The 26,404-nt window shown below is 44.3% G+C and overlaps 1 protein-coding gene across 1 annotated transcript in view; it reads right to left on the bottom strand.

Annotated features, from left to right (window-relative positions):
* The window catches only part of NAT8L (N-acetyltransferase 8 like), a 69,238-nt gene extending 43,634 nt beyond the window's left edge, over nucleotides 1-25,604 (bottom strand). Inside the window, exons 1-2 of the mRNA XM_030192577.1 lie at nucleotides 25,239-25,604; nucleotides 3,220-3,384 (exon numbers count right to left, since the gene is read on the bottom strand). Of these exons, the coding sequence (XP_030048437.1) occupies nucleotides 3,220-3,384; nucleotides 25,239-25,563 (490 nt within the window). The 5' untranslated portion in view covers nucleotides 25,564-25,604. The remainder of the gene's footprint in view (nucleotides 1-3,219; nucleotides 3,385-25,238) is intronic.
* Between the last annotated feature and the right edge of the window lie 800 nt (nucleotides 25,605-26,404).

The raw sequence follows: 26,404 nt of genomic DNA, 5'->3' as shown, positions 1-26,404 counted from the left end.
CTGAGGTCAATACCAATGCTGACAATTTGGATCCGACTCCAAAATTTCTTTTTGAGCCTCTGGACCACAGCCAATGCTTGGGTTTCTGGTGCTCCCCTGCGACTTATTAGTCGGTGCCCCCTACCCATCCAGCATCTCCTCTCTCTACTTTCTCCTCCCAACCAACAACACCCTCCCCCACCATCTAGCACCTTCCCTCTCCCCTCCTCTGAGCAGCAGAATGCATTTTTGTTTGGGGGGGATCCAAGCTCTGCCCCCAGTTTCACCTTCAGTTCCCACACCAGTTTAAATTTATTCAATTTTTTAAAATCACATACACCTTAATTCTATAACAGAGTGCTACAGTCAGGCACCATTTGTGGACATATGTTATAGAATACTAACATTTACACACATATAATGTGCATGTATGTATGTATGTATGTATGTATGTGCTAAAGCACTATTCTATAATTTACACACATCTACATTTAGCTGCATCAATGCAGACTTAGGCTAGTATTCTGTAGCAGGATCTTGGTGCACAGATGTTATAGAATTGATGCTTTAGTACACCCAAATTGTGGTGCCCAGCTATAGAATTGTCCCCATAGAGTAATTACATGGAGCATTCCCAAATCAACCAATAAATTTGCAGCAACAGGCACAGAGCAAATACAATTACAAAAACATTTTGTTCAAACTCTGGTGTCACATGAATGAAAGAAACAAACTCCTCCACAACCAACACTGAGAACTAACACAAAACCTTGCAAATAAACACTCAGGGAGTCTTTTACTAAGGCGTGCTTGCGTTTTTAGCGCATGCTAAAATTCTGGGCTCGCTAGACGCCCATAGGAATGAATTGGTGTCTCTAACATTTAGTACGCCTACAATTTTAGCATGCGCCAAAAACAAGAGCATGCCTTAGTAAAAGACCCCCTCAAACTGTACTAACCCCACACCTATGAAAGTCTGCACTGCAAATATTCTATAACACCAGAATACCTCCAATTGGAAAAAGAACACCCAAACAGAATCATGTTAAAATAATCCTTCTCTGTGATTACAAAAGGAAAACATACATCATCGCCTAAAAAAAATAAAAAAAAAAGAGCGAGAGAGATTACAGATTAGAAAAATACCTAGACAAAATGAAATTGAAAACCCAGAAACCAGATTATGAGCAGTGGGAAACTAAGAAAAGAGAAACAAAAATGCATTTCCTTCTGTACAAAATAAAAGAGATCTACATTTTCAAAACCGACAACTCATTTCTCTAAATGGTGAGAATCACATTTTTTCTACCTTTGTCGTCTGGCCTGGTCTGTCCTTACTACATCCCTCTTGTTGGTGTTCTTTTAAGTCCTTTTTCAGGATTTAATTTCCATTTTCTGCTTTGCACTGTCTATCTTCTTCTCTAATCTTATATCTACCTCTGAATTCTTGTCATTTATTTTCTCCATTTCTCTCATCTGCTTTTTTTTTTTTTTTTTTACTTACAGGTAGCTAAATTGTATTCCCCCCCCCCCCCCCCCCCCCATCTTAAGTCTCTGTCATTCCCCTATTTACCAGCTTTTTACTTCTTGCACTTACCTCCCTAGTTCTCCCATTCCTACCTGTCTTATTCTTTCTTGTCTTCTATTTCCAGTATTTCACCCACTTTCAAGTTGCCTATTTCCATTTTCTGTATTCATTGCCTCCCCAACTTATTTTCTCTGCCTCTTACCCCTCACCAACCTCCAGTTTCTTCCCTATCACTCATCCCCTCTTCAACTTCAGTCCCTTTATGTCTTATCCCTTTATTTATGCTCCCATTTCCCCTTTAACTTTCTTTATTTCCACCTTTTCTCAACTCCTTCAAAGATATGACCCCTTCCCTTTCACAACTCTGTCTCTTTTACCCCTGCCTCTTCTCATACTTCTTTCTCCATCCACCTACCTCCTTCTCCAATGTTTACTCTATCTTTCCTCTACCTTAACCCCCACCACCCATCCCTCTGCCCCTCCACCTTTTCCTGTATAGACCTTTGCTTCTCCCCATCCCCCACACAGTATCTGCCCTTCTCCTCCATCTTCCAGCCTCTGCATCAGCTCCCAAACCCTATCTGCTCCTTGTCAGGGCTCAGACCCCTTCTCACACCCCCATCCCCAACCGCAGTCTGATAGCTCTGATCTCTCCTTCTCTATTCCCCAGTTCTAGCATCATGCACCAGCATCAGACCACTTCTGTCACTCCTTCTCCCACCTCATCCCCAGACACCTTCTCTGAGCACCTAAATCATGGCCATTGCCACATAAGTGGTGGGAGTGTTGCTTTAAACAAAGTGAAAGTACGCTAGTCAGCGTTTCCGCACCGGGCTCTATAAATGATATCACATATATGTGAGATCAACGTGGCCTGTTTGTCCTCAGAGAATGCAATTTATATACACAAGTCCTGTAGCACAAAATTATGTTCATAAGTGATAATTCTTGTTTCCCTTAACATATATAAATTCCATTGCAAGTTCTCCCATATATCCACAGGTATCCTGCAAAAGGAAGTCATGTTAAGAAAAAAAAAACAACCCACACCTGGACTCCAGTTTGAAAAACTGCAGCAGGAAATGCCGTCAAATTGTTTATTCTAGAACCCCATTATATAACTGGTATTAAAATGCCTTTTTTTGTAGTAGCACTGATTTTTTTTAACTGTTTAAAATGAAATACATTGTAATTTCAACAACAAAACAATCACTTTAAAATGTTCTAAAATCTCTTTAATGTGTTGAGAGGTATGTTCAGCAGAGTAAAGTTGTGCGACTGCATTAAACTAGTATGAAAAACATTATTCAAATGTAAAAAAAAAAAACACAACAGACAAAGCCTCGTGTATGCATGTGTTGAGATCCTCATGACAACCTTTCAAGGACAGTCATCTCTTATTTAACCATTTACCTCAACCAAAAGAAAACGTATATATATATGTATACATATATACCTACCAGTCCTATGCCATGTTCTTCCAACATGCCAAACACGCAAAGCCTTTTCTTGAACCAGAGATGCCACTGTACAACTGTGTGGATTCCAAACCCTATAGTGCTTCAGCATACACAGCCCTTTCGCGTTTCCTAAATTGAATGTATTTTTATTTTTATTTTTTTCATGTGTTGACACGAAGAACTACCGGCCAGTGTTGATGGAGGGAGAGTTTTTGGTGTATTTTCCTTCAGTGGGGGAGGGGTTATACTCACCTGGCGGTCTCATGTAATATTGTTCAATATCAGACATGTCCGTGTGTAGCGCATACTCGAGATAGCTGAGGATAACTTTTCTACTGTAGTAGTACCTCAAGCCCACTAGCAAGATGGGCAAACAGCAGGTCAGCAGCAAGGACTTGGTCACAACAAAGCACATTACTATGGAGATAAGGAAGAGAAATAAACGATACCTGTCAGAAAAGAGAATTTAGTGTTGATTTCGGAATACAAAAGCCCAAACAGACAGAAAAAACAAACACATTCAGTTGAAAAAATTACGTTAAGCTGAAATATTTAAAAAATATCAAATTATTTTCAAATACAGAACATACCAGGATACACTCCAATCTCCTGTAATACTAAGTGATTATGCAATACTGGTTACAGTTAGCACTTTTTGGTTTTATAATGAAACTATGGAAACGGAGAAAACCACAGCTGGCTTACTTTTCACACGAAGTTACCTAATTAAAGGTATATTTATTTAGATTTTTTTTTGCTCACACCTTTTTTTCAGTAGTAGCTCAGTAGTTAGCTTATCTCTCCCTCTCCCCAACACAAGAAGCTTTACTCATGTTGGATTATTACTTGTCTAAAAGTGTATAAGACAAGTAAGAAATATCTAATAATTTTCCAGCCAATATTCAGTCAGCAGTGGACAGCGTTGTTTTGTCCGCTGTCAGCACTAAAACCAGAAATTCAATGCGAGCCCTGTGCAGGCTTCGGCACTGAATTTATTTTTCTTTCTTTCTTTTTTTTTTTTTTTTTTTTTTTAAAGCCGGCTTACGCCTGTTAAAGTTAATATTCAGACTTAACCAGCCAAGGGTTAGAGCATATAGATAGGACAGCTATATATGCGGTCCTATTTTTGAACTAAATCTACCCGGTTAGGTCTGAATATCGGGATCTAACTGGACTCCGTCCCCAGAACACCCCCAATATTGCTGACTTCAAGTTTGGTGCTAACTGGTCATTCTACGAGGATGACTTGTTAAGTGCCGCTGAAAGTGACAGGATAGCCACAACCAAGCGAGTTAACTGGTCGGCAGCCGTTTCTGCCCAGTTAACTCGTTTGAATATCGGCCTGCTTGTATCTATGGGAACATGCTTTGCACATGTGGCCCTTAATGAGGAAAAAGGCTTTTTAGCACATAGATCCCTTATACTGATTAATGCAATATTGAAAGATGGCTCTCAGTTGTATGCAGAAGTTAAAAAACCCTGATCAAATTTTATGATCCAATGAATCCCTCAGTAAACAGAAGTCAACATCACCTCTATCTTTCTGCAGTTTTAATGCATAAGACTTGCAATTTTTTTGCAGATTCAAAACAAGAAAACAGTGAACACTGAAGGTGCTTAAGTTAATGCACCTTTCTAGTCAATATTTAGCATCTCCTTTGGCAGTTTCATGAAGCTACTTAAGAGCCTATTCTTGCTTTTTAATTCTTTCCACCAATGGAAGAGGAAGGCGGACACCTCCCTCCTCCAACGAATGTAGGGGGGTGGGAAAGAGGACCGCTAGACCACTAAGTCAGGGGGGGGGGGTTGACTCGCAGTCCACTGGGCCACAAGGCCATTTGAGGGGGGGGTAGGGGGGCTGGAGACCCACCAGATCGCCCGCCCCCCCTGAACTTGTGTCAGGGGGACTGGAGGTCCACCAGACCTCCAGCCCCCATGTCACTGGAGGGGGGTCTGGGTTGAAGTTCCTGTCCTGTGGGGGGGGCTGCACTGGGGGGAATGGGGGGCTTGCTAGCATGCTAGACAGGGCTCACCATTCTTCCCCAATGGTCTGCAAACCCTCAAGCCAGCGCCAAGCTGGCACAGGTTTTGTTGTGGACAGTGCACCAATGTTTGATGTGCTGCTCGCTGATCATTGGGAAAGAATACGTTTTGCTACTTGCGCTAAGAGCCCTGTTTTGCATGCACTTGCATGTTAGCTGTGTTCAGAGCTTGCAAGCGCGTTGTTTCACACACTCAGGGGCTCTGATCATGGGGCTAGTATGGCATTAACAGCCTCTAGCGCCTGCTTCTGATCATTGGCCCATTAGGGAATCGTTATAACAATCTGACCAGGGGTGCCTATAACCTTTGCACACAACTGTATATATCTATAGTATACAAACACTTTGGCACGTTATATCCAACTTGAAAAATTTCTCATACAAACATGTTTTCTGGCTTATTTATAAAATATACATTACCACAGTAAAGAGCCCACTATAACTAACAGAAGCAGTAGTAAATAACACAATAACTGCTCTTCCATGAATTTGCCTGTATTCATTTCACTATATATTAAGCTAAATGAGTAATGTAGGTCACTGACAACATTGGCAAATAAAAGGGTACATGTACTGAACTATGTTTCCTGTAAGGTGCACACGTGCAGTCAACCACAGTAAAAGAAGATTTGTCAAATCCAGAATGGAGTAACTGAGGCCGATGCCGGACAGACTGCTATGATCTGTGTCCCGCAAATGCAAGAGACAGGTGAAGCTTCAGCATTTCCAATGTTGTAGATCACTATTGCCATGTGCAGTGAGTGAGGATGCTATGCAAATCTGGGGGGAAGGGAAGACCCCTTGACTGGAAAATTGAATACTGTCAGCAATCTTGGGGATGATGTATGGTTTATTTTACTTTATTTCATATGAATTGCAACATATCCAGAAGAGTTCAGTGCGATTCACACACAAGAGTACTTGACATAATAGGAATTACAAACAAATATATACATAACTACCTCAGATTTTACCCAATACATAGCTTTCAAACAAGTATGTTTTTAAAGCTTTACAAAACATCTTATAACAAGAAATATTTCATATCTGAAATGGAATTATATTCCACCATTTCACTGTCAATTAAGGCAAGGTAGCTGCATGCATTGCCTTATATCTAACCTTCTAGGAGAGGAAAATGTCAAATTCAAATAACTTTCCCCCAACTTTTGCTTCCTAAAATTAGAAAACAAAATCCGTCTAGTCAAGTAGTCCGTGTACAATATCAAAAAAACTAGGGTACACAATTTATAAATTCCCCTTACCTCAACAGGAAATCAGTGTAACTCTACATAAAGTGAAGGAATTACTCTCTCACACTTGGGTTTGGAAAAAAGTCAACCTGACTGCTACATTCTGAACAATTTGAAGTCTTTCGTACAATAGTGTTAAGTAGAGGAGTGTGGTAGCCGTGTTAATCCACTCTTAAGGTTATCAATAGAAATCAAACAAAATAAAACATGGAAAAGAAAATAAGATGATACCTTTTTTATTGGACATAATACATTTCTTGATTAGCTTTCGAAGGTTGCCCTTCTTCGTCAGATCGGAAATAAGCAAATGTGCTAGCTGACAGTGTATATAAGTGAAAACATTCAAGCATTACCGTAATCTATCCATGATAAAACCAAGGATTGCACCAACAATCTAAAATTATCCCCAATAAAACAATGACGAATTTGTCTTAACGTCTTTAAAACACCAATTACACTTTAAATCACTGCTTGTGAGCAGTTTTCCAAGAGACAAATGCCTGTCAACCACAATGCCAAGAACCTTCAATTCCGATTCTAACTTCAAATGGATGCCATCAAGTCTCAATTGTAAACCAGAACTATCAATGTAAGGTACAATTACAACTAAAAGCTTTGTTTTGTCCCCATTTCATTTCAAATGTAAACAGGTCACCCAACTCTCCACCAATGCAATACTACTACTACTAATGAACAAGCTGACATCACCTTTGGTCTTATCAAGAGGAGAGTAAATTGTGATATCATCATATGAAAAGCAGTTAATGCCCTCTACCTCCAGGCAAAAAAACAACAACAACAACAATGTAGACATCAACACATTAAATAGTATTGGCGAAAGGGGGTGACCCCTGAAGAATCCTACTAACTGCCGGCCAAATATATTACAACTTCTCCTTCATCCTCACACTATAAGATCTATTCACAAGAAATTCCCTCAGCCAGTCATACACATTTCCCTCAATACCAATAAAACTCAAAATAGTAAGACCTGATGATCTACAACGTCAAACATGCTTGATATATTAAACTAATATAATAATCTGTTGACCAATACTCATATTTCTTTATCTCCCTTATTAGGATCCCCTTTAACCCATTAGTGCCCAATGTTCCCATAATAAGCCATATGGGAACAAATTGATTTGTTGGGCACACTGGGCACTAATGGGTTAAAGTTTCTGTACTACATCTTCTAAACCCCAGCTGGGTAAAGTGCAATAAATCATAACTCCTCAAGTTGAGTTATAACCAAGGCTCCATGTTTGGATGCCTTTATGGCTGGTATGGTGAAGACTTGACAACCAATGTTTTAAGCATGGATGACTGGGGCCCACACAGAGCAGCAGGTATGGCTCTGACCACCTTGTCAGGCATATTGAATGGACTGTGCGGATCTGTACCTACCATCATTTACTGTATTATAACATATCATCTGCTTTCCCCTTATGTCAGGCTTTTGAAGCCCAACATCATGAGGGATGAAGATAACCAGTTGTCCTCCCAACACAGCTCATGACATTGAACCCACTACCTCCTTGAAAGGAAGGTTCTCTCCTCAAAGGATGTAAGCCACATTGAGCCTGCAAATAGGTGGGAAAATGTGGGGTACAAATGTAACAACTAACCACAGGCTTTTGATGTCACTTTCAGTACAGTGAAGACAGCTGCCTTCTTCCCCTCAGAGAGAACAGCAACTTAAGTAAAGCCTTCAGCAGCATTTTTGAAGTATAGATGAATTGAGACCAGTCACCAACACTGCACAAGATTTAACTAGGCCAGAACATGTCCCTTGATAAGTGAGCAAGTGTTATATTCTTCAGCCCCAGAAGAACTCAAATACTGACTTAAGAGCAGGAATTATTCTCTGACTACAAAAACTTTGGCTCAGTCACTATAGCTGTGAGAATGATCAGTTTCAAGAGAAGGACATTAGGTTGGGTTTGTGAAAAGAATGATCATGGGGGAGGGGCAACTGGATGATTAAGGGGTTTATAATAGAGAGCTGCACAGGAACAGGGTTAGTGGGAATCTTGTAGAGATCCCCTCCATGTACACGGGACTCCCTCCAGATCCTTGGGAATTCCACAGAAGTGTAGTGCCAAGCAGCCAGCCTACCTATCCTTTCCTTGTGTTTCTAAGCTAGCTTAGTAATTTTAATAGCACTAAAAATTAATGGATATGGTTGATAGCATTGAAATCCCAATACGCACTGAGAGGGGAAGTTACCAACATGGCCTACTGTTAAATTAGGTTATTTTAGTACAGGAGACAGGCTGGGAAGGAGATTACTTGCGGGGATGGGTAACATTTCTGTCCCCGTGCAACTCTCTAGTTTAGAACAGTACTGGGGAGCTCTGGGGAGGAGGGAGAGGATTGTGAGAGGTAACCTTTGGATCTAAAAGCCAGTTCAAAATATAAGGAACCAGGGATCAAGAGCTGTCAAACCCACCCCATCTTTACAGGGGTGGGGAAGGAAGATCTTCAGCAAGATCTCCAGACACTGGCTCCTATGTGTTTTGGGGTTCCGCTTCCAGAGTCTACTACAGTTCATGTAAAGATCCACTTTACTATGGCTGTTTTACAATTTTATTTACAGGGCGATAAAAGCATACTAAACCAAGACCCACCAACCATTCTGTCAGCAGAATGCCAGCACTGCTCTTCCCTCCCTCCCATTAGAGGCCGACTTCTGACTTCTGCTTCCGCAGTAGTAAAGAAAGCAATGTAAACAATCTTAGTAATTCATTTCTTAGCAACACAGTAGAAGGTGAGACTACACAAAAGATGAGACTACCACTGAAAAATAGCTGGAAATGCTCACAGTCTAAGCAACAAAGTTCATGATTTGCAAGCTCTTTGAAGTTAGTGGCAGATTTAGAAATTGTTGCTATCATGGAGACGTGGTTCAATGACTCCCATTTGAAGATGTAATGTATCTTATCTACAGTATTCAGTTTTTTACCCTCACTCTGTTCTGCAACTTGAGTGAAACAAATGTCTATTTAAGTGTTTTCTTCTTGACGTTTCACTAAGTAATAGGAGGAAATTGCTACCTGAAGGGAAACAGTGAATCTGCAAACAAAAATTCCCATGCAGTGATGTGCTGAATAAATGAATTCAAAACAAATTATTTCAAATATTAACTTGTGTTTTAGAATACGCTCACCTGGGACCAAGCATCTTGTCAGTTTAATGTGAGGGACGTTCATGAGCTTAACAAGAACTAAGTTGGGACCCAGATCTGGGCAACCTAAGTACATAAGTATTGCCACAATGGAACAGACCAAAGGTCCATCAAGCCCAGCATCCTGTTTCCAACAGTGGCCAATTCAGGTCACAAATACCTAGCAAGTTCCCGAAAAAGTTCATACATTTTATGCTGCTTATCCCAGAAAGAGCAATGGATCTTCCAAAAGTCAATTTAATAATCATCTATGGACTTTTCCTTTAGGAAGCCGTCCAGACCTTTTTTAAACCCTGCTAAGCTAACCACCTTTACCACATTCTCTGGCAACCAATTCCAGAGTTTAATTACACGTTGAGTAAAGAAATTTTTTTTCTGATTCGTTTTAAATGTACTACTTTGTAGCTTCATCGTCTGCTCCCTGGTCCTAGTATTTTTGGAAAGAGTAAACAAACAATTCACGGCTACCTGTTCCACTCCATTCATTATTTTATAGACTCCAAGCTGAAGAGCCCGAGATGCTTCAGCCTTTCCTCATAGGGAAGTCGTCCCATCCCCATTATCATTTTTGTTGCCCTTCTCTGTACCTTTTCTAATTCCACTATATCTTTTTTGAGATGCAGCGACCAGAATTGAACACAATATTCAAGGTGCGGTCATACCATGGACCAATACAAAAGCATTATAATGTCCTCACTTTTGTTTTCCATTCCTTTCCTAATACCTAACATTCTATTTGCTTTTTTAGCTGCAGCAGCACTAGTGGGTTTCAATGTATCATCAACAACAACGCCGAGATCCATTTCCTAGTCGGTGTCTCCTACCATGGAACCTTGCATTACATAGCTATAGTTCAGGTTCCTCTTTCCCACATGCATCACTTTGCACTTGCTCACATTAAACGTCATCTGCCATTTAGACGCCCAGTCTCCCAGTCTCGTAAGGTCCTCCTGCAATTTTTCACAATCCTCTCGCGATTTAACAACTTTGAATAACTTTGTGTCGTCAGCAAATTTAATTACCTCACTAGTTACTCCCATCTCTAGATCATTTATAAATATGTTAAAAAGCTTTGTCTCATTAATCCATGCTTTTGAATATGCTCTGTAATTTTGTTCTTTATAATAGTCTCTACCATTTTGCCCAGCACAGACGTCAGGCTCACCAGTCTATAATTTCCCAGATCCCCTCTGGAACATTTTTTAAATATTGGCGTTACATGGGCTACCCTCCAATCTTCTGGCACCACACTTGATTTTAAAGATGAATTACATATTACTAACAACAGTTCCACAAGTTCATTTTTCAATTCTATCAGTACTCTGGAATGAACACCATCTGGTCCAGGAGATTTGCTACTCTTCAATTTGTCAAATTGTCCCATTGCATCCTCTAGGTTTATAGAGATTTCATTCAGTTTCTCTGACTCGTCAGCTTTGAATACCATTTCTGGCATAGGTATCTCTCCCAAATCTTCCTTGCTGAAGACCAAAGCAAAGAATTCATTTAATCTCTCCAATAAGGCTTTGTCTTCCCCAATTGCCCCTTTTACCCCTCTGTCATCTAGCGTTCCAACCAATTCTTTTGCCTGCTTCTTGTTTTTAATATACCTTTAAAAAAATTTACTATGTGTTTTTGCCTCCAACGCAATCTTTTTTTCAAAGTCCCTCTTTGCCTTCCTTATCAGCGGTTTCCATTTGACTTGACATTCCTTATGCCGCTTCTTACTGTTTATTTACTGAAAGATTTTTTTTTAGCTCTAATAGCTTCCTTCACCTCACTTTTTAACCATGCTGGCTGTCATTTGGTCTTCCTCCATACTTTTTTAATACACGGAATATATTTGGCCTGGGCTTCCAGGATGGTTATTTTTAAACAGCATCCACGCCTGATGTAAATTTTTGAGGATTCAGATGAAATGCAGAAACCAACTTCAGCAAGAAGGAAGGAACTGTCTGAATGGTCACTCTGGGCTCCAAAAAGTGGAGGAACGGAACCCAGCAAGACAATGCTTGCAGTTCGACACCCTCCTTGCCAAGGCCATCACCACCGGGAACATCACTCGCCCCCTGTAACAAACAAGAGCTGCCACCTGAACCCAAAGGGAGTTGAATGGCAGGCCCTTCTCCAGCCCCTCCTACAAAAATGCCAGAATCCGCCATAGGCGATGCTCCTTGAGCTGAGAACCACACCTTGAATGTTTGCGGGCCTGAAACAGAATGATAACCCTCTCCGAATAACCTTTCCGTCTCAATTTTGCCCTCTCAAGAGCCAGGCTGTAAGACCAAAGCAGGAGGGATCCTCCATGAGCATGGAACCCCGACGGAGGAGGACTAAGGTGAGTAGCAGCAGGAATGGGTCTGCCACCAACAACCAAACCAGATCTGCATACCATGGCTGTCTAAGCCAAATCTGGGAGCCACCAGAATCACCACCCCCAGATGTAGACAGATATGATGCAGGACCCTCCCTATCAACGGCCACGGGGGAAAGATGTGCAACAGCTCGAATCCGGCTCCCTTCTACAACTGAAAAAAACTGTGCCACTATGGCATTGGATAGGGGGAAGTGGGAAGTGGTACTGTTGTACAAAGTACCACTTTATTCACAGACTCATTACTATGGCATTGGAGCAAGTCACCATCAGGTCCATTGTTGGCGTGTCACAACATGCCGTGATGAGCTGGAAAACCGTCCCAGACAGTTCCCACTCTGCTGGATCCAATGGCTGTTCTACTGAGAAAAACTGTATGTACATTGAGACGTTGCACGATGTGAGCTGCAGATAGTAGTTGCAGATGGGCCTCTGCCCACTCACAGAGACTTAACCCAGTTCCTATTTTGCTGGATTCACCGGTGGTTCTGCTGAGAAAATCTGCCTGCACATTGAGACATTCCACGTGTGAGCTGCGGATAGTATTTGCAGATAGGCCTCCATCCACTCGCTGAGACTTTCAGCCTCTGCCACCATGCAACACTGTGTGCGTTTCCCTGGTGGTTGATGTATGCTACCAATGTTGTGTTGTCTGAGAGCACCCTCACTGGTTTGCCCTCCATCAGGGCACTGAATGCCTCCAGAGTCCTGAGAACTGCTCCAAGCTCCAAGCAATTGATAAACTACTGTGCCTCCGCTAAGGTCCAGCAGCCTTGTGCACTGCACTGCAGGCAGTGGGCGCCCCATCCTGCCAAACTAGCATCAGTGCCCACCAAAATGCACAGCAGGGGATGCCAAAGGCATCCTCCTCTGTAGACTGATGTCCTGTAGCCACCAACGCATACTGTTCTGGACCTGCAATGTCCAGCGGAGTCACACTTGATAATCCTGTGACACTGGGGACCAGCAACTCAGGAACAAGTGCTAGAGCAGGTGAATATGTGTCTGGGCCCAGGGAACTTCATTCATGGTCGCCGTCATGGATCCCAGAACCTGCACGTAGTCCCACATTGGCGGGCATTGAGCACCAAGGAGACTCCGAATCTACTCCATCAGTTTGCCCCTCTGCTGATCTGGTAGGAAGATCTGGCCCTGCCTTGTGTCGAAGTGGAGGTACTCCAGCGTCTGAGAAGTTACCAGATGACTCTTTGGAAGATTGACCACCCAGCTGAGAGATTGCAAGAATCACTGACCTGTTGGTGGCCTCCCGGCTCTCTCGCTCCGATGCCACCTTCATCAACCAGTCATTCAGATACGGGTTCATCCAAATCCCTCCTTACAAAGGAAGGCTGCCATGACCACCATCACTTTGGAAAATGTGTGGGAAGCCGTGGCCAGTCCAAAGGGCTGAGCCTGAAATTGGGTGACCCAACACTGCAAAACAGATAACGCTGGTACAGAGGCCAAATGGGAATACGCAAATATGCCTCCTTATATTCAGAGCAATCAAAACCTCGCCCAGCTGTACCGCCACTAGGAGGAACTGTACCATTTCCATGCGGAAATGCTGAACCTTGAGAAACCGGTTCACGTGCTTGAGGTCCAAAACTGGCCGGTAGGAACCCCTTTGTTCGGAACCAGGAAGTAGATTGAATAGAAGCCCTGGCCCTTCTTCACACTCGGTACCAGCACCACTGTGCTGATATCCCATAAATTGTGCACAGTGGCAAGAACTGCCCCGCGCTTGGAACCATTCTGCATGGGGAGTCCAAGAAAAAATCTCCTATGGGAGAGGAAAATTCTAATTTGTAACCTCTAATAATATCAAGAACCCACTGGTCTGATGTAAATTTTGGCCCACTGCTCAGAGCCAGCCAACCCCCTATACACAGAGCCGAGAAGCAGACCAGCACCCCATTATTGGGCAGTCTGTGCTGTAGGCACAGCCTGGGCCTTGGGTCCTGGAGTGCACTTGTCACCCTGAAAGGACGACCGCATCTGTAATTGGGGTCTCTCAAAGGCTACCAAAGTCGGATCCCATCCCAGGCAATATTTCCAGGACTCTCAAAACCAAGGACACATTGAGACTGCTCTAAACAGTGGCTTCTGCCTATCCTCAAGGCAAGCGCTGCATCTTGGAGACCCCCACATCTTTAACAACTTTGAGATCCTCACCAAACAGCAGTCTATCCCAGAAGGGGAGTCAGGTAAGGCGCTGATTAGAGATCACGTCCGCTGCCCAATCGTGAAGTCACAACAGCCGGCAGGCCGTGACAGCCAACACCATCTGCTTATTGGAAGAGTGAACAAGGTCATACAGAAAGGCATAATCGAACGGCGCCGGCGAAATCCATGGCCGCCCATCTTCGGGGCCAGCTCCGCAAAGGGGCGCAAACCATATTTTCGAAATACGGTTGGGGCCGGCTAAATCGATCGCCTGGTTTAGAGCAAGATCGCCGGGTTTACATGAGACGGCCGGCTTCGTTTTCCAGCCATAATGGAAACCGGGCCCAGCCATCTCAAACCCGGCGAAATGCAAGCCATTTGGTAGCGGGAGGAGCCAGCATTTCTAGTGCACTGGTCCCCCTGATATGCCAGGACACCAACTGGGCACCCTAGGGGGCATTTCTAAATATTAAAAAAAAAATAGGTGCCAGGAGTATAGCTCCCTTACCTTGTGTGCTGAGCCCCCCAATTCCCCCCCAAAACCCACTTGCCACAACTCTACACCATTACCATAGCCCTAAGGGGTGAAGGGGGGCACCTAGATGTGGGTACAGTGGGTTTTGGGGTTTTTTGGAGGGCTCAATATTTATCACCACAACTGTAACAGGTGGGGGGGGGGGGGGGATGGGCCTGGGTCCACCTGCCTGAAGTGCACTGCACCCACTAAGTACTGCTCCAGGGACCTGCATACTGCTGTCAAGGAGCTGAGTATGGCATTTCAGGCTGGCATGCAGGCTGGCAAATAAATGTTTTTTTTTGGGGTGGGAGGGGATTGGTGACCACTGGGGGAGTAAGGGGAGATGATCCCCGCTTCCCTCCGGTGGTCATCTGGTCAATTGGGGCACTTGAGACTTGGTCCTAAAAATAAATGGACCAAGTCCAGCCGGCAAAATGCTTGTTCGAACCGGCCACTTTTTTTCCATTATAAGGCGAAGCCGGCCATCTCGTACCCACGCCCCTCCCCCCCCCCGCCCGCTTTCACTACCCTACTAACACGCCCCCTTGAAGTTTGGCCGGCGCCGCAACAAAAAAAGAGTTGGGGCCGGCCAAAATCGGCTTCCAACAATACCGATTTGGCCGGGATCAGGAGATCGCCAGCAATCTCCCAATTTGTGTCGGAAGATCACCGGCGATCACTTTCGAAAATGAGCTAGCTAGTGAGTCTGCCAAATAAGTCAAACTGGATTTCATCAAGGCAAAATCCACCGAGGGTTGAACGACATCTCCAATGTCCCCTCTGCTACCTGCTGTATCCAAGAAAGGAATGCTCTTGCCATGTAAGAACTGCAAATAGAAGTCTGGAGGGAAAGAGCCAAAACCTCAAAGACCTGTTTCAAAGAAGCCTCCAGCTTCCTGTCCTGTACATCATTCAACGCTTCTACTCCCCTCAACCGGCAGGGTAGTTTTCTTGGTGACCTCTACCACCACCAAGTCCACCTTAGGGAGCTTAAAACTTATCATCTAAGTAATCCTGCGGTACTGGGTACAGGTGAGACCTCGTCTTAGTCCAGCCTCTGGAGTGGCAAACTGAGCCAAAATCAGTTCTTCAATCACTGCATGGACCGGGAGGGTTTCCTAATGCTATCCATTTTTTGGGGTTAGCTGCAGCAGGGGACAGGGACTTATCCACTGAAATGTTAAGCGCCTTAACAATCAAGGAGGGCAACTCCTCCTTATAAAAAACTAGTAAAAAAGCCCCGTTTCTGATGCAAATCAAACGGGGGCTAGCAATGTTTTCTTTTGTGTGCATGTGGGAGTGTGTGTGTCCCTGCCCTCTCTCCCCTCCCCCCTCTGAGTCCTTCACTGTTACAGAGCCAGCGATTTGATTTCGTGCTCTGCTGTTTTCCTTCACGGACTGTGTTACAGAGAGGGCGGGGCAGACACTCATAGGGAAACCGGATATCTCGCCCCCTTCACACTTCCGGCTGGAGGCTTCATAGAACGTTGGTGTTGCTTTTTATATAGAGAGATGTGCACGGCTGTGCGGTCATCTGGCTCCATGGCTGCAGCTCCCCTTCCTCCAAGTCTTGCTCCAGAGGAGACTGACCTGACATGCTGGTCAGCACTGGCTCCAACAAGGGAGGGGATGCTGGGGGGCAATGACCCCACCTCAGAGGCAGCACCCATGTGCCGCTGTTTCTCCAGGGGCTCATGGCCCAAGGATTGCACAGTGTCCACTCCAAAAGGGCCCTGCAGAGAAAAACTACCCTGCTGCTGTGCCCTCTTCATCAGATAATTCTGATGAAGCAGCATGACAATGTTGGGGGAGAAATGTTCTTCCCCTGAAGCCCCTGAGAATCCTGCTCCATATTAGCTGATTATGAGGGTCCATGCTCAACAAGATCTAACAGATCACCGAAGTCTGCTGCGAAACCAGCCCATGCAGTGCCGATATGGCCGTGAGAGAGGTCTTGTTGGCCTGTCTGAAGGGTCAGCGCACATAGGAATCTCCCATGCGGGAAACTGTAAGGCAATCTGTCTGAACTGCCGATTCTATGTTGAAGTCAGCACCCCCCCCCCCTCCCCAATACAGAGACCGGACGCTGCCTGCTACAGGAGCAACATTTCAGGGTCTCTGCTGCCTTCACTCTAGGGAATAAAAGTACCGTGACAGCAGAGAACGCTACTGCGCTGTGCTCCGCAGCTGCCTGAAATCTCTCCTACTCTCGAGAAGCAGCTCCACTGGCCAACAGCCTCTGTATAAGTAGTAGTAGTAGTAGTCCTGACCAGTTTGTGGGGGGTGGGGGGGTCTTGTTCCTCAAGAGCTGCCTCAAAAGAAAAAAAAATGCTGTCTCCTGTTTTTTTTTTTCAATGGAAGGCGGCAGTAAGGCAGGACACAGAGGATACTAAGGACAGTGGCAGGGGGAAACCCAGGGCAACTAGGTACGCCCCTAAAGCTGGCACCACAGCCACAGCATCCCCTACACTACTGACTAGGCAGTCTAGACCAGGAGCACCCCAAACAGAGGAATCCAGGAGCTAGAAGAATTCCGTCCATACGCCTGCTGAAGATAGAGGTATACTGACTGTCTGTGGAGCTACCCATCCTATGACACTGGATTCAAGTCAGTGATCTCTATCTCCACCTGCTGGTAAATGGACACAACCCACTAGTTCCTAGATTCATCTGCTGCTGATGTGAAAAAATGTCAGTTTTGAGAATTTACATCTGTTGACTTTATATTTTGTATTTCTCTGGTGTTATACTGCATGCAGTCTGACATCTTAGGGTTTTGTTTGTAGTCCAGAAGAATGTGTGACGGAGGCCGGGTGTTCTTGTGGGGATGAAGTTGAGAAGCATTAGTTGGTGTCATGGCCCTAAGTAGGAAGATATTTATCTGCTCTCATTCAGTGCTTTTGGACCTAAAATGGCCCTAGCTTAAAAATTAGTGAAGACCACTGCTGTAGAGTATCTATACCCTAATCCAATCCATTGTAGTATTTTGTACTGCAAAGCTTTTTATTGTGTATTTTTAAATCTGCATTTTTAAATATACATAAATTGTAGTAATGAGGGGGATGGAAGAGTTGAAGGGTCACGCTTCATTTACGATTAACCAGCAAGAGGCAGCCTCCAGCTCATGTGTCCAGTGTAGTAGCTTAGTGGCTAGAGCCCTGGGCTGCCAACTAGGGAAGACTGGTTCAAATCCTGCTCCTTGTGATCTTGGGCAAGTTACTTAACTGTCCATTACCTCAGATACAAAAATTAGACTATAAATCCCTTCAGGGACAGGGAAATACATATTGTACTTGAATATAGTAGGATAGGGAAGCTCAAGAATTGGTGTCCATGTTTTCTAGAATCTTCTAAACCTACAAAAATAGGCAAGGACAAGGTCTCCCATCTTGTCTGATCATTTTTGATACAACAGCTTCAGAGAAACAACCCAGTCTCAGACTATACCCACACATGCTTTTTCTTGCAACTAAAGATCCTTTGCTTATCCTAGATTTCGATTAACAACTTCTCCATATGTCCACCACCCTACCTATGAAGATATTTATGTTCCTCCAGGGTCTGTCTCATTTGAGCCTGCTATCATGGTCTTTTTAATAAAATGAGAGCAATTTAATAAAGTGCTTTCTGGTTGTAAGGCATACGTCACACATGGGAATAGCTACTGTAAGATTGTGCAGGCATATACGTGAATACAAGATATGCCAACAAGAACATGTGTTTTACACTATCTGCATTGTAGAAAGTGTTGGGAACAGTTTGGTTGGAGTTACAAGGTACACATACACGAATAGAACACAGACACAGATTTATACCTGCCTTAGATTAGGTTTTAAGATTTGGGCACTACTATTATTCTAGGAGCTGGTTTATTAAAAAAAAAAAAAAAAAGGAGGTCCAATAGGCAAGCTGGGGCCCTTTTACTATGTTTTGTACAATTCTTGTAGAATTTTCAGTCAAAATCCAAGATTTGTGTTCATTGAGTTGTAGTTACTTAGGGCGACTATGCGTTCCACGTAAATCAATTTAAAAGGACATTCAATTAGGTAGATAACTTGCATACTGTTACAAGAGGTATCATTTTTGGACTTAATCCTAAATTCTGTGATTGGGTTTATCCAGACTGGTCCCGGTATAGGTAAATGAGCATCTTCCACAAGCCTGATGTGTTCCACTAATGACAACATTAGATTGTCTAGATTTACTTAAGGGAGAGAGCATTTCACTGATCATTCTACCCCTTGTATAAGCTATAATGAGAAATTCCTCAAATCCTGGATATAACTGTAATAGGTGCCAGCGCTTTCTTAAAGACCAGTAGTACAAGAGTGGTTAACTTGTGTTTACCATTTTCAACTGCAGTTAACATAGTAGAATCTTTAAGAACGCACTGGCATCTATTACAGTTATATCCAGGATTTGAGGAATTTCTCATTATAGCTTATACGTTATAGCTTGTACACACACAGATATAAACTTACATACACACACACACACACATATATATATATATAAACTTGCATGCATACATACACACACACACTCACTCACGATTTGGGTTTCTGCCAGGTACTTGTGACCTGGCTTGGCCACTGTTTGGAAAACAGGATACTGGGCTAGATGGACCATCGGTCTGACCCAGTATGGCTACTCTTATGTTCTTATGCTACCTCAGAAACAAGCAGTTGTTACTAGATTGCTGCAAATGTGAAATTAAGCATGGCATGTTGTCTGTGTTGAGAAGACACTGGTGTCTAAAATCTCCAGTGAAAGGAAAGTATAGGTCTTGCTACTTTGGGGTTCTACATGGAATGCTGATTCTGCATGGAATCTTGTCAAACTTTAGGATTCCAGAATCTTGTACTATATGGAATGTTAGAAATGAAATAAAAGTGGGAGGGCGACCAAGGATATATAATAATAAAGATGTTTATTGAGGTATAAAGACTCGACACAACGTCGTGTTTCGGCCGTTAGGCCTGCATCAGGAGTCTTAATGCCGAATGCTTTTGAGAACTATTTGATGAAGGCAAATCCTCAACAAAGGGAGGTCTTTAGAAAGACCGTTGTGAAGGTGAGCGTGCTTCGTTGTCTCCTCTGACACAACGCTTATATAGAATGCTGCAATAAGCATTCTATATAAGCGTTGTGTCAGAGGAGACAACGAAGCACGCTCACCTTCACAACGGTCTTTCTAAAGACCTCCCTTTGTTGAGGATTTGCCTTCATCAAATAGTTCTCAAAAGCATTCGGCATTAAGACTCCTGATGCAGGCCTAACGGCCGAAACACGACGTTGTGTCGAGTCTTTATACCTCAATAAACATCTTTATTATTATATATCCTTTCAGTCTTTGGAATCCTTGGTCGCCCTCCCACTTTTATTTCATTTCTTGTTGTTGTCCGTGGGGCGTCTAGAGTTCTCCGCCCTCTGGCGGATATTTTTTCTCTCTACATGGAATGTTGCCACGATTTGGGTTTCTGCCAGGTGCTTGTGACCTGGCTTGGCCACTGTTTGGAAAACAGGATACTGGGCTAGATGGACCATTGGTCTGACCCAGTATGGCTACTCTTATGTTCTTAGGGGGTAGAACGATCGGTGCAATGCTCTCTCCCTTAAGTAAATCTAGGCAAGCTAATGTTGTCATTAGTGAAATACATCAGGCTTGTGGAAGATGCCAGTGATGCTCATTTACCCATACCGGGTCCAGTCTGGATAAACCCAATCACAGAATTTAGGATTAAGTCCAAAAATGATACCTCTTGTAACAGTATGCATGTTGTCTACCTAATTGAATGTCCTTTCAACTGATTTACATGGAATGCACTAGTCACCATATGAAACTACGACTCAATGAACACAAATCTCGGATTATGACTAAAAAAATCTACAAGCAACTTTGGTTGTACATTGGCAGAAGTTTCATCATCTATGGCAAGATTTATGATAGCGTATAACAGAAAATGTCAAAGTAAGGCAGGAGGGAAGACATGTTGAAAAATTTTTGAATTACAAAGAACAGTTTGGGATCTACACTTTACTGACCGCATCTCAAAAGGATTAAATGTGGAGCTTGAGTGGTTTACTTTAATTTGAACCAGGGATCCTGATTGGTGGCACTCCAGATCAGCTGATTAAAGACAGCTACAAACACACCACCGCCATCTTGACAATAAGAACAGTCAGCATGTTTGGTTTGGCCCTAGAATTGGTAAGAAATATTATACTTCAGATATTTTGAAGAAAACCCTTTTTCATGTTTCAAAATGTTTCTTTTGTTTTGTAGGGGGGTTGATCCTTGATACAGTTGCCTGACAGCGAAACATGACTCATGTCAGACTAAATAGCCCTCCATTGCCAACATCTTTTAAGCTAAGTATTGCTTGATATATACACACCGTATTTTTCGGACTATAAGACGCACCAGACCATAAGACGCACCTAGGTTTTAGAGGAGGGAAATAGGAAAAAAAAAAATTTTTCTTTTTCCCTCCTCTAAAACCTAGGTGCTCCGGTGCGTCTTGTCCGAATCCCTCCCTCCGAGTTCGGGATCGCCCTCCCCCCGGCCCTATCACCACTTCTCCCTACTCACGTCACGCGATCTTCCCTGGTGGTCTAGTGACATCGGGGCAGGAAAGAGCCCCCTCTTTCCTGCCCAGCGCGCTGCTCTCCATCCTCCTGTATGCAGCCTGACGGTCTCGGCAAGATTCAAAATGGCCGTCGAGAATTGAAGTCTCGGCGGCCATTTTTAATCTCGCCGAGACCGTCAGGCTGCATACAGGAGGATGGACAGCAGCGTGCTGGGCAGGAAAGAGGGGGCTCTTTCCTGCCCCGACGTCACTAGACCACCAGGGAAGATCGCGTGACGCGAGTAGGGAAAAGTGGTGACAGGGCCGGGGGGAGGGCGATCCCGAACTCGGAGGGCGGGCGGCCTGCCAGCCAGCCAGCCAAATCTACCTTCGGACTATAAGACGCACCCCCCATTTTCCTCCCAAATTTTGGGGGAAAAAGTGCGTCTTATAGTCCGAAAAATACGGTATATGCACTATACAGGCATTTAAAGTATTTAAAGACGAAGACGTTTGGAGTGATGCATATAGGAACTGCAACAAGTCTGTACATAATCTAAAAAATAACAACAAAAAAAAAGTTACATTTGGACCAGTGATGAGATCGGGATTTTTTGTTCAGAGTGGCCAGGAAATAGCGGGCCCGTCTGAAAGCCCTGCTGAGGTCCATAAACACAAAAAGATTTTTTGAATAAGCACCTTAGATGCAAGGTTCTTCTGTTTATTAGGAAGTTGTTACACTAGTAGAGCTTGTGAAGTGTTTGTTGACACAGCTCGTGGTTATCCATTTATAGAACGGGCATGTTTGTGAATTTACAGGTATCCTTTAAGTTATTCAGATCCGCTGGCCACTGCAGAAAATGGGAGTAAGGTCCTTCCCCGTTACTCATTTCTGCAACAGGCAGTGATCCTCAAGTCTCCTCAGTTAATAGATATTGGACTAATCCAGAAACTTGATCATTTTTTTTTTAATTCAACTATACAGACCTTTGAACACATCCAGGAACATGTTTCACAAATAAGTTGTAAAACAAATTCAAGAGAATATTTTTATTCTACTTAATACACCTGTTACCAGCTAACCATTTGTTCCTATGGATAAAATAAGCGAGAGGGAGTCATTTAGTTAGTAAGAGTCAAAATCGCTCTTCCTTTCCAGACATCTTCTAAAGCAGTATCTCAAACTTCTAGGTTCACGGTGCCCCTTGGCCACATTTTGGGAACCACTATCTCACCTTCTCCCCTTGTCAGGGCATGGAGTCCTAACTTTCCTTACCATGCCACAGGGCTCTTAAAATATGCCATGGCTCATGTGTTTGCTGCAGCGCAGATAGCAGTGCTTCTCAGCTCCTTCCTGGAGACACACCTAGTCAGATTTACCTCAGTGGATATATGCATGAGAAAGACAAGTGTATACTGAACAAGGCTGGCTCAAGGGACTGTGGCACCCTGATCCAACTTTTGGTTTTGTGCACCCCTGCAGGCATGCCTCCTGGCCTACCTTTAAAGTCAGTTTTTGCCTCCAGAATACCAACAGTGTTTCACCTAATGCTACCCGCCCGCATCAGCCCCTGCATGTTCCCTCTGTCCCACCCCTGTGAAGACAGGAAGTTATGTCAAAGGAGGGCCAGGCACCGCAGAAGGAAGACGCTGGGGCTGATGCGGGTAGGATTAGGTTAACCCTTTAGTGTCCAATGCTCCCATAATTGGGAAAGGGAAATGGGACTTGATATACCGCCTTTCTGAGGTTTTTGCAACTACATTCTACATTCAAAGCTGTTTACATATATTCAGGTACTTATTTTTTTTTTTTTTTGTATCAGGGGCAATGGAGGGTTAAGTGACTTGCCAAGAGTCACAAGGAGCTGCAGTGGGAATTGAACTCAGTTCCCCAGGATCAAAGTCCACTGCACTAACCACGAGGCTACTGCTCCTCCAATCTGTTCCCATACGGCTTATTACGGCAACACTGGACACTAAAGGATTAACACTGAGTTTGGGAGGGGAAACTCCCTTTAAAAGGTGAGCAGGGCAAAGTGGCCTGAGGCAGACAGAGGATGGGATTTGCAGGCTCTTTTTTTTTTTCCTCTGCCCATACAACATTGCCAGGTAAGTTCTGGGCCAGCTTAACTTATAGGGCCAGCAATATCATGGGCTCACCCATTTGGAGCCTTTTATCCCTGGCATCCTGGGCCAGAGCCTCACCTGGTCCACAGGTTAAACTGGCTCCAATACTGAAAATAAACTTTACATCCTGCATGTAATCCTGAAAACAAGCTGACTGGGTACCTGTCCTCCAGGAGACAGCCAAGCAGCTACTTTTAATCAAGATTACATTTCACAGCATCTTTTCACCACAATAACCAACGGTCCAACTACAGCCACAGGAACCAGTTTGAGGAGTAATTTGCCTCACACACATATCATAAGGTCGCCAGAATGTATTGTTTTTTAATTTTTTGTTACATTTGTACCCTGCGCCTTCCCACTCATGGCAGGCTCAATGCAGCTTACATGGGGCAACGGAGGGTTAAGTGACTTGGCCAGAGTCACAAGGAGCTGCCTGTGCCTGAAGCAGGGGCGTATCTGCATGGGGCCACAGGGGCCTGGGCCCCTGCAGATTTCGCCCCGGACCCCCCTACCGCCGTCACCTACCCCTGAGGTCCGCCTCCTCCTGCCAGCTTTTTAAAATATTGCTTCAGCTGGCGGGGGACCCCAACCCCCCGCCAGCCCAGCTGCGGTCTTCTTTAACTTCTTCATCCTCGTTGTGCTGAAAGCTGTATGCATCCTTAGTTCCAGTTGGACGGAGTCTGACGTCGCAGTACGTTGACGTCAGACTCCGTCCAACTAAGGATGCATGCAGCTTTCAGCATGATGAGGATGAAGAAGTTAAAGAAGACCGCGGCTGGGCTGGCGGGGGATTGGGGTCCCCCGCCAGCTGAAGCAATATTTTAAAAAGCCAGCAGGAGGAAGCGGACCTGGGGGGTAGGTGACGGCGGTAGGCGGGGGAGGGAAGGTTGACGGCGGTAGGGGGGGCGGCTGCGGCCGGGGGGGGGCTATAGTGTGCCCCCTCACTATAGCCTCTGCCCCCCCTACCGCCGAACCTCAGATACGCCCCTGGCCTGAAGTGGGAATTGAACTCAGTTCCTCAGGACCAAAGTCCACCACCCTAACCACTAGGCCACTCCTCCCATTTTGGCAGGCATCTCTCTTCCCCCTATCCTGGGGATCCCGAACTGCAGGCAAGAAGAGGGACAGAAAAAAAAAAAAGAGGAAAAAGAAGAGATGCTAGACGGTGGACCAAAGCTTCTGGCGCCCTTTATCAGTGGTGCCCTCAGCAGTGACTCATCACCTGGTCCATAGGCTGCGACGGCCCTGGCGCCAAACGAGCCACGCGCTCCCCTCATCATTCGGTCCCGGGTAGAGCTGTGCACGCGCGCTTACCACAAACGCGCCGGGGCCCCACTGGCCGCCGAACCCCAGGGCGGCGCGCGGGCCAAGCAATGGGCAGCCTGGATTTGATACCGCGCGCGCACACACACAGACACGCATTGTCGGCAGACCAGAAGGGCACGTAATAAAGGAGGAGACCGGTTGGCGGCGAGCTGCTGCGCGATTTCATTCAAGCTTTTCCTCCTCCTCCTCCGCAAAGTGAGAAGGGCCAGTTCCGTGGGCCGGCAATCGATGAGTATTCGCAAATCATGCAACAGCAAGCCACGAGCTGAAACATGCGCCACGGACGCATGCACTAAAGAAAAAGTGAACTTGTTATGATCAGTCACTAAAAATGCGATTTAGCGAGAAATAATCCCTCCCCCCCTTTCTAACTGATGCAAAATATGAAGCTTTCACTTTTATACCATCCTTCAGCCTGACTACAAAGTAGCCGGCTTCCACGCATTCAGCTCACACTCATCTCCAAGGAGTTATTTTGCATGCTACATCCAATTAAAATATATATATATAGGGTTTGGATCATGATCTACTTTTTTTTCTCTCTTCTGCAAAGGGAAAAAGCCAAGAGATTGACAAGCCTACTGGCAGTAAAAGAAGGTGGGAAAACAATCACTAGTGAACTACTTTGGCTTGCTTTCTCACTACAGTTAAAGAATATATTTTCTTAGAAAGCATGAAAGCGATATGAAAAATAGTCGCGCACTTACTTGTTAACAGCATATATAGCAACTGAATTGGCGGCTGATATTTTAATCCTCTGAAGGCTGTGCTAGGAATCCTTTCCAGTATACCTTCATAGAAAATACGGCAGGCAATCTCTTGGTTAGACGGATGAAATTCTCGGATATAAACGTGCTCCTTTGCAGCCTCTTCCATGGTACTGAGGAGCGACAAGGAGGCGGCGCTGGACAAGTGGGGCCACATCTGGGAAGACGAAATCATCCTCGTGTCTTTCTTAGTTCCTTGAATCGCCTCGTGATCATCCGCAACGATTTTAGCCTCGCAAACCATTTTGGGAGACAAATAATGCATGCAACTGGCGAAAAGAAAGAAAATAAGTAAACGAGACTTTTGCTTTGATTAATTAGGATCCAAAGACGAGCAGAACAGGCTAGAAAATGAGAGAGAAGGTGAGCTGCATTTTGGAGACGCATTTATATGGCAGCAGAGCCGGTGCAATTCTGATTCAGGGGTCTCTGGGGGCCTTAGCGCCTACCCGATTGGATAGAAAGGGTCACCATGTGATCGTAGGAGGTGTGCGACAAACACCTCCTTGCCCATTTTTATTGCAAATTACTACAGCATTTCCTTTTTTTCTTTTGTGTAGCTTTGACTATCTGGACCCGCTGAGCTCTATGAAATGCTCCGTGGACTGTCAATGGCCAAAGCTGTTAAAAAGAATTATTGTTTTAGGTGGGTTCCACTATGAATTGGGGAAAACGCTGAACAATTAACAAAGCTCCGCCAGCGTTTAATGTAGCATGAACTAAATAAACGCGTAACTATCTAGTAATTTTAAAAACATCATAAACAATTATTATCATTTATGAATTAAAGTGTGTGATGTCTATGTGCCAAATATAAATACTACTTTAATTTAAAGGGGATTTTTAAACATCAACTCATTTGGGGGGGGGGGGAGGGAAGAGGGCTGTTCCTGAAAACATCTACCTTCGGATCTGCATACAATTGGGCTTTTATTTTGCAAATAAATGCTCGATTTAGATTTGTCCGCGTTTTTTAACTTGAGAATCTGCATAGGACATAGTGTGTATATATATGTATAGCAGCGGGCATTAACCGTTGGAGAAATATGGCTCCGAGTCTGCACGCACACATATTCCCGTTTATAAATATATACGAAATGCTTCTT

Source organism: Microcaecilia unicolor, chromosome 2, assembly GCF_901765095.1.
Source record: "Microcaecilia unicolor chromosome 2, aMicUni1.1, whole genome shotgun sequence".
Classification (NCBI taxonomy): domain Eukaryota; kingdom Metazoa; phylum Chordata; class Amphibia; order Gymnophiona; family Siphonopidae; genus Microcaecilia; species Microcaecilia unicolor.
The sequence above is the reverse complement of the archived record's forward strand: the minus strand, read 5'-3'. Positions and strand labels throughout refer to the sequence as shown.